Source organism: Marmota marmota, unplaced genomic scaffold, assembly GCF_001458135.2.
Source record: "Marmota marmota marmota unplaced genomic scaffold, marMar, whole genome shotgun sequence".
Classification (NCBI taxonomy): Eukaryota; Metazoa; Chordata; class Mammalia; order Rodentia; family Sciuridae; genus Marmota; species Marmota marmota.
The window spans coordinates 61,807,234-61,826,886 of NW_026000037.1; the positions used below are offsets into that span (position 1 = coordinate 61,807,234).

At 33.0% G+C, this 19,653-nt stretch overlaps 1 protein-coding gene across 3 annotated transcripts in view; it reads right to left on the bottom strand.

The window, feature by feature from the left end:
- The window catches only part of Lnpk (lunapark, ER junction formation factor), a 69,421-nt gene that overhangs the window by 39,189 nt on the left and 10,579 nt on the right, over positions 1 to 19,653 (bottom strand). For all 3 annotated transcript variants that reach the window (XM_048812531.1, XM_015479344.2, XM_015479345.2), the window contains exon 5: positions 10,544 to 10,602. In XM_048812531.1, coding sequence (XP_048668488.1) covers positions 10,544 to 10,602 — 59 coding nt within the window. The remainder of the gene's footprint in view (positions 1 to 10,543; positions 10,603 to 19,653) is intronic.

Genomic DNA, 19,653 nt, shown 5'->3' on the forward strand with positions numbered 1-19,653 from the left:
TTTTTTTTTTCTTTTTGAGGCAGGCTTTTAATAAGTTACACGGGCTGGCCTTGAATTTGAATCCTTCAGTTGTATCCTCCTGAGTAGCTAGGATTACAGGCATGTGATACCAAGCCCTGCTTTGTAAATTTTTATTACTGTGCTTGAGGAAGGACTGAAAGGAATACTAATAACTTCTCAAAATTAAACATTTTAAGATATGCCTACTTATTTAGATTGGCATGATGGAACATAAGAATCATTTCAAAGATACTTATGTCTGTTTAACAAATTAATTTTTCAACGTGATGCAGAGGCATCACAATACCAGACATTAATTTATACTACAGAGCTACAGTAACAAAAACAGCATGGCATTGGCACCAAGAAGACCAATGGAACAGAAGACACAGAAACATAACTACAGTTATCTTATACTAGACACAAAGGCACCATACACATACATTGAAGATAGCCTCTTTAACAAATGGTGCTGGGAAAACTGAAAATACGTAGCATAATGAAATTTAACCCCTATCTCTCACCTGCACAAAATTCAACTCAAAGTGGATCAAGGATCTAGGCATTAGATCAGAAACCCTGCACCTACTAGAAGAGAAAGTAGGCCCAACTCTCCCTCATGTTAGCCTAGGAACCAACTTCCTCAACAAGACTTCTAAAACGCAAGAAGTAAAATCAAGAATCAATAAATGGGATGGATTCAAACTAAAAAGACTCTTCACAATAAAGAAAACAATCAAGAAAGTGAACAGATAGCCTATAGAATGGGAGAAAATCTTTGCCACCTATGCCTCAAATACACATTAATCTCCAGGATATACAAAGAACTTCAAAAACTTAACAACAACAACAACAAATCAAATAACCCAATTGATAAATGGGCAGAGCTGAGAGCAGTGGCGCACATCTGGAATCCCAGCAGCTCGGGAGACTGAGGCAGGAGGATCACGAGTTCAAAGACAGCTTCAGCAATGGCAAGGTGCTTAGCAACTCAGTGAGACCCTGTCTCTAAATAAAATACAAAAATAGTGCTGAGGATGTGACTCAGTGGTTGAGTGCCCCTGAGTTCAATCCCCAGTACCCATCAATAAATAAATAGGCAAAGGAACTGAACAGACACTTCACAGAAGAAATACAAATGGTCAACAAATATATGAAGAAAAGTTCAACATCTCTAGCAATTAGAGAAATGCAAATTAAAACTACACTTAGATTCTATGTCACTCCAATCATAATGATAATTATCAAGAATATAAGTAACAGTAAATGTTGGCAAGTATATGGAGGGGGGGAGGCTCACTCATACATTGCTGGTGGGACTGTAAATTGATGTAATCACTTTTGAAAGCAGTATAGAGATTCCTCAGAAAACTTGGAATGGAACCACCATTTGACCCAGCTATCCCACTCCTTGATCTATACCCAAAGGACTAAAAATCAGCATACTACATCGATGCAGTCACTGTTTATAGCAGCTCATTTCACCTTAACTACACCTATGGAACCAACCTAGGTGCCCTTCAACAGATGAATGAATAAAGAAAATGTGATATGTGTGTGTATATTAATATACATATATACATACACAATATATATATATGTATACACATGTATATACACACATACATGTCTACACACACACACAAAACAGAATATTACTCTGTAAGAGTCTGTAAACAAGTCAAAATAACACCTGGCATTTTGCCAGGGGAATGTTAGAGTTCGTAAACAAGTCTGGATGGTGACTGAAGCAAAATAACCGGGGCGTGTCCCGGGGCTCCCCGGTTATTTTGCTGCAGCCGGACTGCGGCATTACTCAAGCCATAAAGAAGAATAAAATTATGGCATTTGTCAGTATATGACTGAAACTAGAGAATATCATGTTAAGTGAAATAAGCCAATCCCAAAAATCCAAAGGCTAAATGTTCTCTCTGATATGTGGATGCTAATATATAACAAGGTAGGGAGAAGGAAGAATAGAAGTTCATTGGATTAGACAAAAGGAATGAAGGGAAGGGAGGGGGATGGAAATCAGAAAAACAGTAGAATGAATTGGACATAACTCTCTTATGTTCACGTATGAATAAATGACCAGTGAAACTCCATATTGTATACAACTGCAAGAATGGGATCCTAATTAGAATAAGTTATACTCCATGTATGTATAACATGTCAAAATACACTATTGTCATGTATATCTAACAAGAATAAAAAATTTTTTAAAACAAATTATTTTCCAGTTTTTCCTCTAGAAATATTTAACATGTATAAATAGGAATACTACCCCATATGGAAAGAAAACTTATGACAGGATTTAAACATTTTATCAAATTGGACCTAAGTAATTGTTTCTAATTTCTAATTAACTGTATAAATATAATTATTATCTCTTCACTAAAATTTTGGGTAGCAAACACCTAAATAACTCAAAGTATGTAAAAATTCAAAGAAACACAAACATATAAAAAGATGGTTTTATTACATAATTTTTTCAAAATATATTCATGCCCTAACAGACGTTACTAAAGGGGGAAAAAATCTGCTGATATCTTTAAATAGAATATCAATTTTTAGTTAGATAAGAGCAACCCAAGTATTAATCCTTCAATCTAGGGGTCAGCAAACGTTTTCCTTAAAAGTCCTGACAGTACATATTTTAGCCTGTATGCGCCAAAAGGCAAAATTGTGTCTGTACTTTTAAAGCAAAAAAGACAAGAAAAAAAATCCACAAATATTTTAACAACAACACTCAAATATTTTCCTAGTCTATTTGAGTTTAATTTTTTTTTTTTTTGGTAATACAGGACTATCAATGTAAGAGCAGAATTTTGAAATGTGGGATGACAACCTTTCACTGAATTGAGGTTCAAAGTCAATGTTCTCTATCATCATAATTGATTACATATGTTGACCCCTTACTGCTGATCTGTAATGAGATTTTATAAATTTAATTTTTAAAAATGGTTTTTCACATAGCTACGTATTGCCAAATATTGATATCAATCCATGAACATATGATCTTAATTGAGCATATTCATCATATAGAATGCATTTATAAAAGTTTATTACACTCAATATTTGTCTTTTAGCACATCATCACACTACAAATTAATGACTTCCAATCAAAGACTAGCAGAAGCTCAACTATACAATTAAATGGATTTATAAATATGGAAATTTCCTTTATACTTTCATTGAGATCTGAAAAACACCATTTGAACTATAGTTTGAGCTTAGATAATACATCTGCTATAAATATGTATGGAAATATAGAACTTGCTTCTGTTTTTACCTTTTCATAGCATTTTTTAAAGCTACTTTTTGTCATTACAATGTTATTACTTTCTAAGTGCCTTAGCTCAGCACACGTTTTGCATGTATGCATTGTCTTGCCTTGCAATCTTAGGATGAATTCATTAAGAACCATTATCAACCTGAGCATGATGGGACATGCCTGCAGTCCCAACTACTAGGGATGCTGAAGCAGGATTCAAGTTCAAGGCCAGTCTGTGCAACTTGGAAGACTGTCTCAAAACAGAATAAAAAGGGCTGGGGTTGTAGCTCAGCAGTAGAATGCTTGCTTAACATGTTACTATGGTTTGGAAGTGAGGTGTCCCCCAAAAGCTCATGTGTTGAGACAATGCAAGAAGGTTCAGAGGAGAAATAATTAGGTTGTAAGAGTCTTAACCCAATCAGTGAATTAATCCCCTAATAGGGATTAACTGAGTGGTAACTGAAAGTAGTAAGGTGTGGCTGGAGGAGGCTTTGGGGTATATGTTTGTATCTGGCCAGTGGAGCTCTCTGATTCATGATCATGATGTGAGCTGCTTCCCTCTGCCACACTGTCCTACCATTATGTTCAGCCTCACCTAGAGCCCCAAGGAATTATTTAACAAATAAACTACTGTAACACAATGACTGATTCTAATAGGTTCTACAAAGTAATACAATGAAAACACACAGAATTTAAACACCTTACAGCTTTGTGAGTCTTGCAAATTTGTCCAGCTAAGCTTTTTTCTTCTTCATATATATTTTTACCACCAATAGTTGTAACACATCTTGGCAGATTCCACTTTAGATTGAATTAAATTATTGTCTTCTTAATTTCTTTGAAAATATTCTCACTTGAAGTTGGTCCACACAGAATTTTTTTAGAAGCCACTTCAAACTCAGAGTTGACTCCTCAAATAAGTTATAATTGAGCAGTATCAGTAATATCTGTCAACTCATAAAGAGCCAAGGAAGATCACTTGAAATCATTTGCCTCATTTTTTAATCAACTATTCACATGGTTCCCAATTTTCTCAAATTCTCCCAGCAACTGTTCTTGCAGAAAGGCTACTAGTCTTAGGTAGATTTCCTCAGAACACATTTCTTCTGCTGCTGCAATCAAACCAATATAATTAACTCACCATCAGTAAATGGCTTTCCATGCTTCAGAAACAAGCCACTTAGAAACTTACTTTGGCTAAAACCATAGTTTCACTTTTTTATGAAGAAATTCTGCTATAATGAGATACTCCATTTTTAATTTTCAAACATTTATGACCATTGCTTTTCTGTGAGTTGAGAATATCATGATGGGTACTTAGTATGGTAGTACCAATACTTGCTGCATTCTTTTAGCACAACTATAATGCCTTTATATTTTGATAACAGGCCATATTCCATTGTGTCCTAAAAGTATATGGTGAATATGTATGAGTAATAAAAATAAATAAAATTGTCATAGTACACCAAATACATGTTGCACTTAATATACTGTCAAGTTATAAATGCACCACTGTGATTTGTCATGGAATAACCTGAAATAAGATATGACTTGTCCTACAACAGTTCTATAATGTGATAAGAACTACATGAACAACCTAACACAACTATTCAATTCTGCCACTATAGAATGAATGCAGTTATATAAACAACACATACATGAATGACATGATTATGTTCCAATAAAAACAAAAATTTGAATTTCATAAAATTATATCACTATCACAAAATATTATGGTTCTTTTTAATTATTCTGAAGATCTTAAAATATAAAAATCATTCTTAGATCACAAGCTATACACAGTGGTGGACAGGACTTGACTCACAGGCTGTAATTTTGCCAACCCCTGTTTTAACCTATAATGGGTTCAACTAACTAAATCTAACAGACAACAATAAACAAGGATACAACTAATAACTTCAGAATTTTAAAAATATACCATGTACCTGAATATGCTTTTAAAAAACGTAAGAATATAAGAAAATCTTTTATAAATCTGTTTTAAGTATACATGCAATGCCTATTCCAACAACTTAGTAAGGTTTCAAAAAATAAAAAGGACCTCTGAGATAAATTTTGAAGCAAAAAAATATATGTATGTGTGATCCTTTTATATAATAACCATGTCCAGATTTCCCTGTTTATAAGTTAAAATATTCAAACATGTAATTTCCTTAAAGAAGTATTCTTGAGGATTCTTTAGAAATAATGTTTTTATATCATTTACTATTTTGTTATTCCAGGAAGTCAGAGAATATTTGTTTTAAGCTTCTTCCTACCATCTCACCATCTACTACAACACTAAATATCACTGAAAGCAGTATTATAAGATTAATTTCCTTAATCTGATAAAGTTATCAGTATTTTAAAACACCAGAGTAAATATCATAATTAATGATAAAGTGTTAAAGGCATTTCCACTGAAATCCGGGAACAAGATAAAGACAGCTGCTATTTCCATTTCAAATCAATATTGTATTGGGTCCTAACTTACTTAGTACAAAAAATTAAAAGAATAAAGATTGAAAAATAAGAATCAGCTCACATCTGTATAACACCTTGCAATTTTTATATGCTTTCACATAGTTATATTTTATACTAGTAACAGTCCTGCCAAAATCAATATTTCTGTTCCCATTTTATAAATTAGGAAACTGAGGTTCAGAAATATGCTTGCAGAGCAGAAGGTGACCAGTATAAACAAAGCAAAAGTGAAAAAAAAGGAAAGTGAAAGAACATAAAGTCAGAAAAAAGAATATAAATCATAAAGTCAGGGGAAGAATTCAGATTTTATTCCAGTTACAACCAAAAAGCCATAGAGACCTTTAAGCAAAAGAAAAACAAGATTTGCTTTATACCTTAAAAATAGACTAAGGGCCAGGCACAGTAGTGTACACCTGTAATCCTAGATACTCAGGAAGATGAAGCAGGAGGATCACAAGTTCAAAGCCAGCTTGGGCAACTTAGCTAGATCCTGTTTCAAAAATAAATTTTAAAAGGGGCATGGAAGTAGAAAAGATGGTGGAATGAGATGGACATCATTACCCTAGGAAAAATGTATGAAGAAAACTAATGGTGTGACTCTACTTTGTGTACAACCAGAGAAATGAAAAATTGTGCTCCATTTGTATACTATGAATTGAAATCCATTCTGCTATCATGTATAACAAATTTAAATAAATAAACGATTTTTTGAAAAAAGAAAGAACTTTAAAAGGGGCTGGGCATGTAACTCCGTAGCAGAGCACAGGCCAGGCATGTGCAAGGCCCTGTATTCAATCCCAATTGGAAAAAAAAAAAAAAAAATAGTAAAGATGCCACTGCAGTAGTAGAAGGAAGTTATGACAATGGCTTAAAGTAGAACTGTAATAGTAGAAAAGATGAGAATTGGTCAGATTCAAGATAATTTGGGAGGTAAAGATGATGTAACCTGCTAGTAAATAAATGAATGTGAAAGAAAAATGAAGAGCATGACTCCCATATTTTTGATCTTATGATAATTTTATGTGTTTATTGGCTGAGCTATAGGGTGTACAGATGTTTGGTCAAACACAATTCTAGATATCTGTGAGAGTGTTCTGAAGCAAGATTAACATTTGGAAGACTTTGTAAAGCAAATTGTCTTCCTTAAAATGAGATGTTCTTCATTCAGTCAGTTGAAGGCTTAAATAAAACAAAAAGGATGATCCTCCCTAAGTAAAAAGGAACTCCATATGCTTAATTACCTTGAATTGGGAAGTCTATCTCTTCCTGCCTTCAGACTTAAACTGAAACTTTGGCTCTTCCTGGTCTCAAACCTGCCAGCTTTCAGCCTATAACTTACATCATTGTACTCTTGATTCTCAGACTTAGAATGGAACTAAACCATTTGTTTTCCTGGATATCCAGCTTGCTAACTAAAAATCTAAGAACTTCAGCCACCATAATCACATGAGGCAATTCCTTATTTTAGTAAGTAGGTAGGTAGGCAGGCAGGCAGACAGAGAGACAGACAGACTCTATTGATTCTGTTAGTGTGAAGAACCTAATTAATGGATATTAACAAATAATTGTATAGTATAACTATTTACTGAGATGGGGACAGGAAGGAGCACATATGGGAGAGTGGGAGTAAAGGGGAGAAGCTATAATAATTCTGTTTTGGCTATGTTAAGTATGAGACGGCTACTAGATTCCCAAGTAAAAATGTCAATTAAACAGCTAGGTACATAAGCCTTCAGACTGAACCACAGACTTAGATTTAAATCTATGGGAGTCGATAAAATCACCTAGAGATGCACTGTCCAATATAATACCCACTAGCCACATGGGGCTATTTAAACTGATTGAAACTAAAACTTAAAATCAAATTCTATGGTTGAATTAGCCACAATTCAAGAAAAATAACTAGCAGATACCATATTGAACAGTAAAAACAGATTACTTTTATATTATAGAATGTTCTATTGGACAGCATGTATCTAAACAAATTACCAAAAGAAAAAAGCCAAAGATAGAATTTTAGTAGAGGAGACACATACAAGCAAATAATACTGAGAAGGAAATCATCAGTGAAGTGTCAAAGAAGCTTAAAGATACAAATGCTTTAAGAATAGAGAAGATAACTGAATTAATTCAAATGCTATTAAGATATCAAGTTGAATGAGAAAAGAGAACTAACAACTAGCTTTGACAAGAATCAGATCATTAGTGACCTTGAAATAAGCCACTACAGTAAAAAGCGGTGGAAGCAAAACCTAAACAAAATAGGTTGAGAAGGAATACGTGTGGGGAAAAAGAGCTACCAAAAATAGACAACTGTTTAAGAAAGTTTCTAGTATGGCAATATGTAAATCAATGGATGTGTAACTGATGTAATTCTGCAATCTGTATATGGGGTAAAAATGGGAGTTCATAACCCACTTGAATCAAAGTGTGAAATATGATATATTAAGAAATTTGTAATGTTTTGAACAACCAATAATAAAAAATTTAAAAAAATAAAAATAAAAAAAAAAGAAAAAGAAAGTTTATTTTGAAAGAGAGAAATAGGTGGTAGTTTAAAAGGAATACAGGGTCAGGACAGTTCCCCTATTTCCTACAGGTGTACCGAGGCAGGATTTTTTGTCAGCAGGAATGATCCAATAGAAAAAAAGTGAATTTACTAAGGAACTAAAATAGAACCAATGTGGGTTGTATATTTGATATCTACAATCTATTTAAAATGAGTCTGGTCAGTATGTTGTGTGATTTTCCTCTAACAAGTTTAGCTGTTCTGATATGATAAAGTACATAAATGTATTTAAACAGTGTTTACCAATCATTGATTAAACATATAATTATATTTAAACAGAATGTGGTTTGCCAGACAAATAGGATGAGGAAAGGGGCAAAAGAGTCAAGTGTGTCTGGGAAAGAAAAAAAAAAAAAGGTCATTTGGGTTATACCACAGGCCCTAAACTGAGAAGAGAGATCATGAGCAAGGAAGGCAGTTAGAAAGTCTTATATTTGTACAAACCTTACATGGATCATAGGTCAAACCGACAAAATATTTTGCACAGCAAATAACATTTATGAAACAATCAGAAATTTAATATTTTTATATTTGACATTTTATGATATTAAGAATTAAGTAAGATAATGCATTGAGTTTAATATTTTTTATGAGTCCACTGTAGACAGATATATCAGGAATATACTTCAAAATAATACAGGTGGTTTGGGAATGGGGATATGACTCAGTGGTAAAGCTCTTGCCTGGCATGCATGAGTTCCTGGGTTCAAATCCCCAAGCACCAAAAAAGTAATAATAATAGTACAGGAGAAGAAGTTGGTAAAGATAAAAAAGAAACAAGATAAACCATGTGTTGATAACTGTTTAGGATGAGTTATAGGTATACAAGGGTTCACGATATTATTCAGTGCGTTTTTATATAGTGAAAAGTTAAAATAAAAAAGACAAAAAGCACATCATACAGAAAGTTAACTTAAAATGAAATGTATATCTCTAGTTACTTATAATTCATACATTTGAGACTGAAAAATCTTTAAAACTTAACATGTATATAGAACTTTTCAGAAGCAGATTTTATCACTCTTTGTATATTTCAATTAAAACAAAAGTCAAGGGGCTGTGAGGTCAAAGAGAGTGGTGTAATGGACAGAACAAGTCAAAAGATATAGAGTATAATTTACTCTATACCAATGTTTCCTATAAAGATGAATTTAGTAAATATGTCTCAATTTAAATAAATGTTTTATTTATTAAAATTTCTGAATAAGAAATAATACAGGGCTGGGTTTGCATGGCTCAGCAGTAGCATGCTTGCCTAGCACATGCGAGGCCCTGGGTTCAATCCTCAGCACCACATAAAAATAAATAAATAAAATAAAGGTATTGTGTCCAACTACAAGTAAAAAATAAATATTTTTTAAAAAAGAAATAATATAAATTATATCACAATATATCATATATAGTATTCATCTTAGCATCCTTATACTTACAAAATAAATATTCATAAAATTCACTCTAATCTCTCCTTTGTTAGATCCTATATATTTACATGTTTTTACACATATTTTCACAAGCACATTCTTATGTGTATTCATATTTTCCCATATTAATCTTAACTATTGAACCATAATCCTAGCTCAGTACAAAATTTGATTAACTTTTCCATATCTCTACATCAAAACCTAATGTGAATTAAATCCATGTACCTGAGTAGGAATTTTAGTGTATTTTGAATTCTGTTTTATATGGTCACCGTTAAATTTGCATACATAACACAATATATCATATATAGGATTCATTCATGTGTCCCCATATTTACAAAATATATATTAATATGATTCACATTTTAATCTTCCCTGTTTCATATTTTGTATATTTCTGTGTTTTCAAAAGTACTTTCTTATGAATATTCATATTTCCCCATGTTAATCTTAGTTATCTAACCCTAACTCAGTACAAAATTTGATATTACCCTTTCCATACCTTTAAACCCAAACATAATGTGACTTAAATAAATGCATATGAATTTTAAAGTGTATTTTGAATTCTGTTTTCAACTTTCAATATTATGTTTGCACACAAAAAAAGAAAAAACCACAAATTAATAATAGAACCATCCAGATCATTCATAACCTTGTTCATATTTTATAGCAAAAATTCTTCAATATTTACCACATCAACATTTCAATATATCATTTCACAACCTGCCTTAAAAACCATAGGTACCTACATAACAGGGTTTTTTTCGGTAATAAAAACTTGGAATTTAAACTTACTATTTCTTTCTGTTCTCTTGGAAAAGAAGAAAATAAGCACTGTTCTTATGCTCCAGATGCTAAAGGGGAAGCAAAATTCAGAAACAAAAATCATTAGGGTAGGTGAATTATAAACCATATAAAATAAAAACATCTATTTCCACAGTTACGTATATTATTTCCCTTTATAAATTGAAAATCAGAAGTACTGTTTTCTGTCATATAACATCAGAAGCATATCTTTACTTTAAAAGGAGGGGGTCTCAGCCTGAAACGAATGGACTTTTAAAAGGGCCCCTGAATTGCAAAATTTCATTGGTGTGCCTGAATACACTTCTCTAGAGAAATCATTGCTTTCATCAATTTAAAAGGGGTCCATGAACCCCCTAAAAGAATAAGAACAATATTATAAAATCTTTTCTTACCAAGTATCAATTCCAAAATATTTTTCTTTTTATCATGTATCAGGGCAAGAATGTTTTGCTTTTACAAATTTAACAGCATTATATTATTGTAAGTTGCTATTCCTTTCCTAATATTTAACACTGACCAAATCTTCTCTATTCGATAGAGTAAGCTATCCGGGGAAAGAAACACACACAAAACAAAAAACCTTACCTTCAAATAAATACTTGCTAAGAAATCTTGCTAAATACCTCCTTCTAAAGATGTTGTAAGAATAATTCTTTAGGCCTTGCATTAGTGTAAGACATCAAGTAATATTAAAAGAATTAAAAGAAACTCAAAAAATAATCCTAATCATAAACTAGTCAAGGTCCTCTATTAAATTCAACATAAATACAGCAAAAAAACATTGTTCTCTATAGAACGTGGCAGAAATATACAAACATTACTTGTTTTAAATAAAAATACATTATTACATCTGGATATAAATTCAGAATATAAGTATGAAAATTATATTATTATATAATTATATTATCCATTCTAAAATACAGCATTGTTATTTTGGGGAGTATTATGGTTTAGATATGAGATGTCCCCACTAAAAGCCATTGTGTGAGACAATGCAAGAAAGTTTAGATGTGAACGGATTAGGTTATGAGAGCCTTAACCTAATCATTGGATTTATAATCTTCTGATAGGGATTAACTGGTAACTCTAAGCAAGCAGGGTATGACTGGAGGAGGTGGATCCCTGGGGTTTTGCCTTTGGGGTATATACTTTATTCCTGTTGAGTGGAGCGCTTGAGTGTGCACACACTAAGCTCTCTCACTCTCTCTCTCCTCTTCCTGGTGCCATGTTCCCAGCTGTTTTCCTCTGCCACACCCTTCTGCCATGATGTTCTGCCTCACCTCAAGCCCCAAGGAATGGGGCTGGCCTTCTATTGACTGAGACCTCTGAACCTGTAAGCCCCAAAATAAGTGTTTCCTCCATTAAAGTTGTTCTCATGAGGTCTCTGGGTCATAGCAGTGAAAAAAATGGCTAAAACAGGGAGTCAGCCTGCAAGGTAGCCACCACTGATCTCTGTTCTCCTTGTGTCCAGATCTTAGTGTAGTCTTCTCCCACCAAACCTGGTCTATGTGACCAATAGTATATGACAGAAGAAATAGTATGCCACTTCAAGATAAATTTGTAAAAGTCTGTAACTTCCATATGAAGCCTCCTCTTTCATTTGTCTTGCTCTTTCTTGGATTACTTGCTGTAATAAAAGTCAGTTACCATGACATGAGAATAGTCAGGAAAGCTGGATACAGTGGCATACACCCGTAATCCCAGGTACTCAGGAGGCTGAGGCAGGAGGATCCCAAGATGGAGGCCAATCTCGGCAATTTAGCAAGATCCTGTCTCAAAATTAAAAATAAAAGACCAGGGATGTAGCTCAATAGAGAGCACCTTGGAGTCAATCCCTAGTACCACAAAAAGGGGGTTGGATGGGGGCAGGATCAAGGAAGTCTATGGAAAAGCCTGTACGGTGAAGAACAAAAGTGTGGTAAACATCCAGCAAAGAAACTAAGCCTGCTAACAACTGTGTATATGTGAGAGTTAGAAGCAAACACAGAAAAAATTAGCCAAAATATATAAGACTACACCAGATATTATCTTTGTATTTGGACTCAGAACCCATTTTGGAGATGGCAAAACAACTGACTTTGGCATGATTTAGGATTCTTTGGATATTGCAAAAAAATAATGAACCCAAACACAGACTTACAAGACATGACCTGGTGGAAAAAAAAAAAAAAAGATCTCAAACAAATAGTCAAAACACAGAATAAAGAAAGTCAGGCAGTGGTAATTCACTATGGGAGGGTGGGGGGTGGCAGTATACTGGAGAAAAATAGAGTTACCTTAGATTAGGTAGAGGGAAGTAAAGGAGGGAAAGGGAGGAGAGGGGATGTAGGGTTAGAAAGGATAGTAGAATGAAACAGACATTATTACTTTATGTATATATATATATATGACTACATGACCAATATGATTCTACAACATGTACACTCAGAAAAATTAGAAATTATATCCCACCTGTGTATGATATATCAAAGTGCATAAATGCATTCTACTGTCATATATAACTAATTAAAACAAATAAAAAAATAAAAATTAAAAAAAAAATCAGGCAAAAGCCAATGCTGATGCTGGCAAAAAGAAACAAAGTGTCTAGCAATATAACTGGAGATTGGATACCTCCAGAAGAAAAATGTGTTCTTCAATGACTTCATCTGCTGTGACTGTGCAGATTAGTTAAACCTTGAGATTACTGCAGCCCCAGTCAACATCTTAACTCCAATTTATATAAAAACAAATGACTATGAGCCAGAACAACCCAACTATGCTACTCCCAACATTCCTGCCCTTCAGGAACTGAGACATAATAAATGTTTGTTGTTTTAAGCTAAATTCTGAGAGAATTTGTTACACAGCAATAGATAAGATATATTCTGATGATTTACTTTTATGATATGAAAACATCAAGTAAGTAGCTAATTCCTACATAGTACTTGGAAAACTACCTAAACAATAAGAAAAAAAAAAAAAAAAGGACACTAAGCATTCCCCTTACCAAGGGAAAAATAGTTAAAGACAGAAAGGTTAAGCATAACCCTCAAGGTGCCTAAAACAGAAATGTCCCATAAAGTACTATACTCTTATTCACAGAGGATATGTTCCAGGAACCTTAGTGGATGTATGAAGCCACATATGTACCAAACTCTATATATACACACCATATTTTTTTCTATATCTTCTATAGTGTTGCCACATAGTACCAGTGTTAATCTTCCATGTTTTATGCCATGGTGCCCCTCCTTTTCAACACCACTTCTGCATTGTAGAGACATTATTAAGTAAAAATACAGGTTACTTGACACAAGGACTATAAATGCCTTGACAACTGCTCTGATAACCAAGAGGACTACAAAATGACTAATGAGCAGGTAGTACATACAACATGGACAAAAAAGATGATTCACATCTGCTTGTACTTTTTTTTTCAACTTGCTGTAAAATCTACAATTATTTTAAAATTAAAAATTATTTCAAGGCTGGGGGTGCAGCTCAATGGTAAAGCACTTGCACAGCATGTGTACAGCCCTAGATTCTGTCCCCAGCACTGTAAAAATAAAACAAAATGAAATAAAATTATTTTAAAAGGATGTGTTTACAATAAATATATTAACAGAAATATCTAAACATCAAATAACAAAGAATAAACTTTATAAAATAAAACTAAAAGAAATAAATGGAAAAGTAGAAGTACCTTATTATTAGGATATAGGAAATTTATAACATAAGGTACTTCTCATCAATAATACTTTGTACCTGAATAAAGAGAATACATCAAGTGTTTATGAAGCACTCACAAAAATTACCAAAAGCATGCCATCAAAAACTAATAAGTTGAAAATAGATATATTACTCAACATTCTCTGAAAGTGATACAATAAAACAAAAATAGTAATTAAGACAAAGAATAAATATAAAAACACATATTTACCACTTGGAAATAACTTTTAGATTATAACCCCTCTCTAAAAAAACCAAACAAACAAACATAGTATCTACCAAACCTTTAGAAGAGATCATGTCAATATTAAATTGTTTCAGAGCATTAAAGAATAAAGAAAGGTTTTCAGGTGCTTGTTAAAATGATCACAATATTGAAAGTAGAAATTTTTCCTGGAATTCAAGAATGACTTAATATTTAATGTAATCTATTTAACTTCTACTGGATATTCAAATTTATCACTCGTTTTTTTGTTTGTTTCCATAGTTTATACTTTGATTAATTATTTTACTATGATAGCTTATTGAAAGTGAACATTTTACTTCTTTTATTATTTGTTCTTTGTATTTTTTTATTTTTTATTAAATTACTTAATTATTCTAATTTGTAAGTTTATCACTCTTAAGTTCTGCCTGCCATAGAGTCTCAGTACATGGACATAATTCTGTCAAGTTCTTTGGCACTGTAACTGGTCTTTATTCCAGTTTTCTATATCTTCTTCCTCATTTCCATTTGCAACCTCATCAGAATTCCTTTACCAACCACATTTCTACCAACATTCTGTTCACAACCACTTAAATAATCTCTGTCAAGTTTTGGACTTTCTCCACAGATATTCTCTTCTTTTGAGCCCTCCCTAGAATAGCCCTTAACACTCCATTCATGGCAATATGGGCTTTTTCCATCATTTACTTCAAAACTATTCTGGCTTCTTTCTACCTATTAATAGTTCCAAAGCTGCTTCCATAAATTCCAGTATTTACAATAGCAACAACCTCAATCCTGGTACCAATTTTTTGTCTCGGTCTGTTTTGTGTTGCTACAACAGAATAGCTAAGACAGGATAATTTATAAACAATAGGATTTTATTTCTCATGGTTCTGGGGCCTGGGAAGTCTAAAACTGTGTAAGATCAAAGCCCAATCCTTAAGGTTTTTCAATTTAACTAAAGATACTAGTGCTTCTATTGAAGTATTTAATTCCACCTTAATCCCCTTGCTCAAATTTTCTCCCTCAAGGCCCCATTTTAAGGAAAAATACATTAAGTCCTCTGGGAAGGTTAACATTTTATGAAAATTAATCTCTGAAATTATAGTGAATGAAATGCCTAAAAATATTATAATTTATTAAAATGAGGTATCCAAGAGTAAAAGTTTATAAGTTTAATTATAGCTCAGTGGCAGAGCTCTTGCCTAATATGGACAAAGACCTGGGTCCAATCCCCAGCACCACCAAAAAAAAAAAAAGGTAATGGTAGAGATAAAACTTAAAACTTAATGGTTATTCACTTAGATTTTAAAATCAATCAACTCCTAAAGAAATGCACATCTGCCAACATAATGTATAAATACAAAACTAAATGTAACTCAATCCTTCCCCCACTATGATTTATCTGAAATAAATCTGGCATCTAGATTTTGATTTAAATTTCAGTAAAAGTTGAAAAGATCAGAAAAATATAAATATACTATTCAATCTGAAAGGTAGAAAAAGAATTATAGAATCACAATAAGTTCTTCCATATCACATTCTGAAGAGAAGATATAGTAAAATTTCAAAATATATTATGTAGAGTATCAATATTGTACCAGAAATGACAGTTTTGGAATAGCTCAGTCCTGATCCATGACCTCTCAAGGAAGACATTTGGGAAAGCAGAAAAGCAGAGACAACTGTCCCATTTTGGAGATAATCAGATTTCTAAGCTGTAAAATGTGAAGAGTAAAGCAATCCATTTCATTGCTTCTTCTGCCTCCAATACTTTAAGTAAATTCTAGTCCAGCTCTCAAAACTACTTCCAAAGGAAAAAAAATCCAGGGATAAGATTGGTAAATAGCTTACATAACACACAACAGAAAAAGTCTTGTAGTAAGTCTATTTATTACAACATCCACTTTCACGTTATTATATATTATTTTCTTGCTTTCTTGATTATCATCAGTCAAGAGGACAAGTCTATTCTTTGTTCGATAACTACTCTGTGCTTCCAAAAGTCAAGAGCCTACTGAAATCGAAGCTGCAACAGTTGAAAACAAGGTCACAAATGTGAATGAGACAAAGTAAGAAATGGCCCTGAAGCTTAACAAGTCAAGAAATTGTAAATGCAGGTGACTCACAAGTCAAAGAAACAAAGTAAAAATTTTTAAAAGCTTCACACTCAAAATAGATCAAACTTAAAATGTTATGTTTTTAAAGAAATAAAATTTTTCTGCTTTTAAAAAACAATTAGGTTTAAGGATGTAGCTCAGTAGTGCTTAATATGCATGACACCATGAGTTAAATCCCAGCACCATTCAAAAATAAATAAATAAATAAATAAATTAGTATGTGATTTATTTGCCAAAAAAAAAAAAAATCTTAACCAAAAAAAAAAAAAAAAATTCAATACCAGATCCAATGGATCACAACTTGAAGACAGTCATTAGAACTAGCAGAACAGAGTTCCTAGCAGGTATTCTTCTGCAACTGATACAAATCCTTTAAAAACAGAAAATCAATTTCTATATGGAAATGGCTGTCAACTAAAATTTTTTCAAAATATTTAAAAATGTTTAAGTCTACTAAACATTTCACACTTACTCCCTCTTTAAATTTATTTTTAATCACTTTTTATGAAAAAAAAATTGAAAGGAAACAAAGAAAAGGGGTTCAGCATTGTAAAATGCACTAGTATGCCTGGGATTAAAAAAGATTTCTAAAAATAAAGAAAATAGCAGAGGGGCTGGTGGTGTAGTTCAAATGATAGAGAACTTGCCTAAAATGTACGAGGCCAGCATCTAAACAAAAGAAAAGAAGGGAAAATAAACTAGCAGAGACAATTATTCTGCAATATTATGCATGCACTCACTTTTAGCTCTCCTGTTTGAACAGACAAATCTATTTTCAACTTTGTATGAAGAGCAGGAGCTCCAATTTTAAAATATGCCAAGCATTCAAGATGAATTTTTTTCACTATAGCCATCCCAAAGAAAAGCTCCTACCTCCACTAAATCTCAAACCAAACACATGAGTATCTTTTTCCTTTACCTCCCATTTACTCCCATCAAATTCTATCAATTTTCCTAAGTGTGGTGGCACACTGTAATCCCAGTGACTTAGGAGGCTGAGGAAGGAGGATCATAAGTTCAAGGCCAGTCTCAGCAATTTAGCAACCCTATCTCAATCAATCAGTAAACCTCAATAGGCTGGAGGTGCAACTCAGTAGAAAACACCCCTGGGTTAAATCCTGGTACCCCCCCCCCAAAAAAGAAAAAAATTCTATTAGTTTTACCTCCAAAATATTTTCAGATGATCTGCTGACTTCCAATATTATGGCAGTCTAATCTAGTGTCATCTCTAAACTTCTATAATAGCTTCATAAGTATTTCTACTCTTGTCCTCCCCTTACCCAATCTCCACATGGCAGTATGCATGATTCTCTTTACTGAAATTACATCATGCTATTCTTCCACTATACAAGCTTCATGTTTCACCTAAAATGAAATTCAAACTCCTAACCTTAACCTTCTATAATCTGGATCCTGCCTGATTTAAACAAGCTCAGTTCCAACTATTTTTCCTTTCCATCATACATTCTAAATATGCCTATCTTTTTGCCCCTCAAATAAGTCATATTTGCTTCAGATTCACACCTTTGCATTTTCCATTCTCTGTTGAAAATATTTTCCCTGATCTCCTAGACTTTTGTTTTTAGGAAATGAGGAACACAATGACATAAAAATTCAAACACTACCAAAAATTATAGAGAAAGAAATAACTACTTAAAATTCTACCAGCTAGAGAGTATTGCCACTAATATATCTATGGTTGTATGTGTCATTATATGATGAATAATATATAAATAATCCTCATGAACTACAACTTTTTCTTGGTTATTCTTTTGCTTTAGTTCTCAACTCAAATACCGCTTTCTTAAAAGAGGTCTTCCAGGACCATCAAAGTAGCCTATTTTTATCACATCACCCTGTTTATTTGCTTCATTGCATTTATCTCTCTATGCTTGCTTCTTTGTTTGTTTTTCTTTATTTTTGTCTTTTCCACCCCAACAGAATGCAAGCTGCATGAAAGCAAAAATTCTTTTGGGGATAGAGGTACCGATAAGTGCCTTACCACTGAGCTATACCCCCAGTCCTTTATTTATTTATTTATTTAGGAGACAAGGTCTGATACTCACTAAATTGCTGAGGCTGACCTCAAAATTTCAATCCTCCAGCCTCAGCCTCCCAAGATCCTAGGATTACAAGCTTGCAAAACCACACCCACCCAGCAAAAGCAAAATTCTTATTACTACTTTCTCCATCATCAGGATCTAGTCCAATACCTTAACACATTGTGGATATCTAATATTTAAGGAATAAAGAGATGATGGCTTTGATTAACATTTATAAGCTATCAAATAATAAATTTATATCTCCCATTCAAATTTATCTCCTAAACTTCATACTCATTTAAAACTTGTCAACTCCATATGGAAAATATGTAGTATTTTAGTCTCAGTGGATCACCAAACATGTTCCTTCTCATGTTGTTTCCTATTTAGATGAGTAACATACATCAACCAAATTTCTCAAGCCATAAACTCAAGTTTTATCCTTGATATAATCCATCCCATATCCCACCAGTCACCAAAAGCCTCTCCATATTATATCAATTCAACCTCCTAAATCTCTTCAATCCATCTGTTTCAATCTATCTGCTTCTCTTCAACCATACCACTCAAGTAAAGTTATCATCTATTATTTCTTTCCTTATCAACTATAATAACCACTCCAGATCCATTCTTATTCCCCTCTAATTTATTCTCCATATTGTACCCATAGTGGCTATAATGCCTTCCATTAGTTTTAGAATACAACCTAACATTCTTATCATGAACCATAAGAAGCCCATGAAATGCTATTTGCCTAACTACCCAGCCTTTTCTCTATAATCCAGTCTTTGGTCTTCTTTCAGTTCTTTAAACCTAATATATTCTGGCTAACCTCAGAGCCTTCAAGAATGTTGTTTCTTTGGCCTAAAACATTCTACCTATCATGTTATATCACCCTAAATACACATACTCATCCTTCAGATCTTCATCTCAAACATCACTTCCTAGAGCTGGGGATGTAACTTAGTGGTAGAAAAGCATGCATAAGGAACTGGGTTCAATCTTTAGTATGCGGGG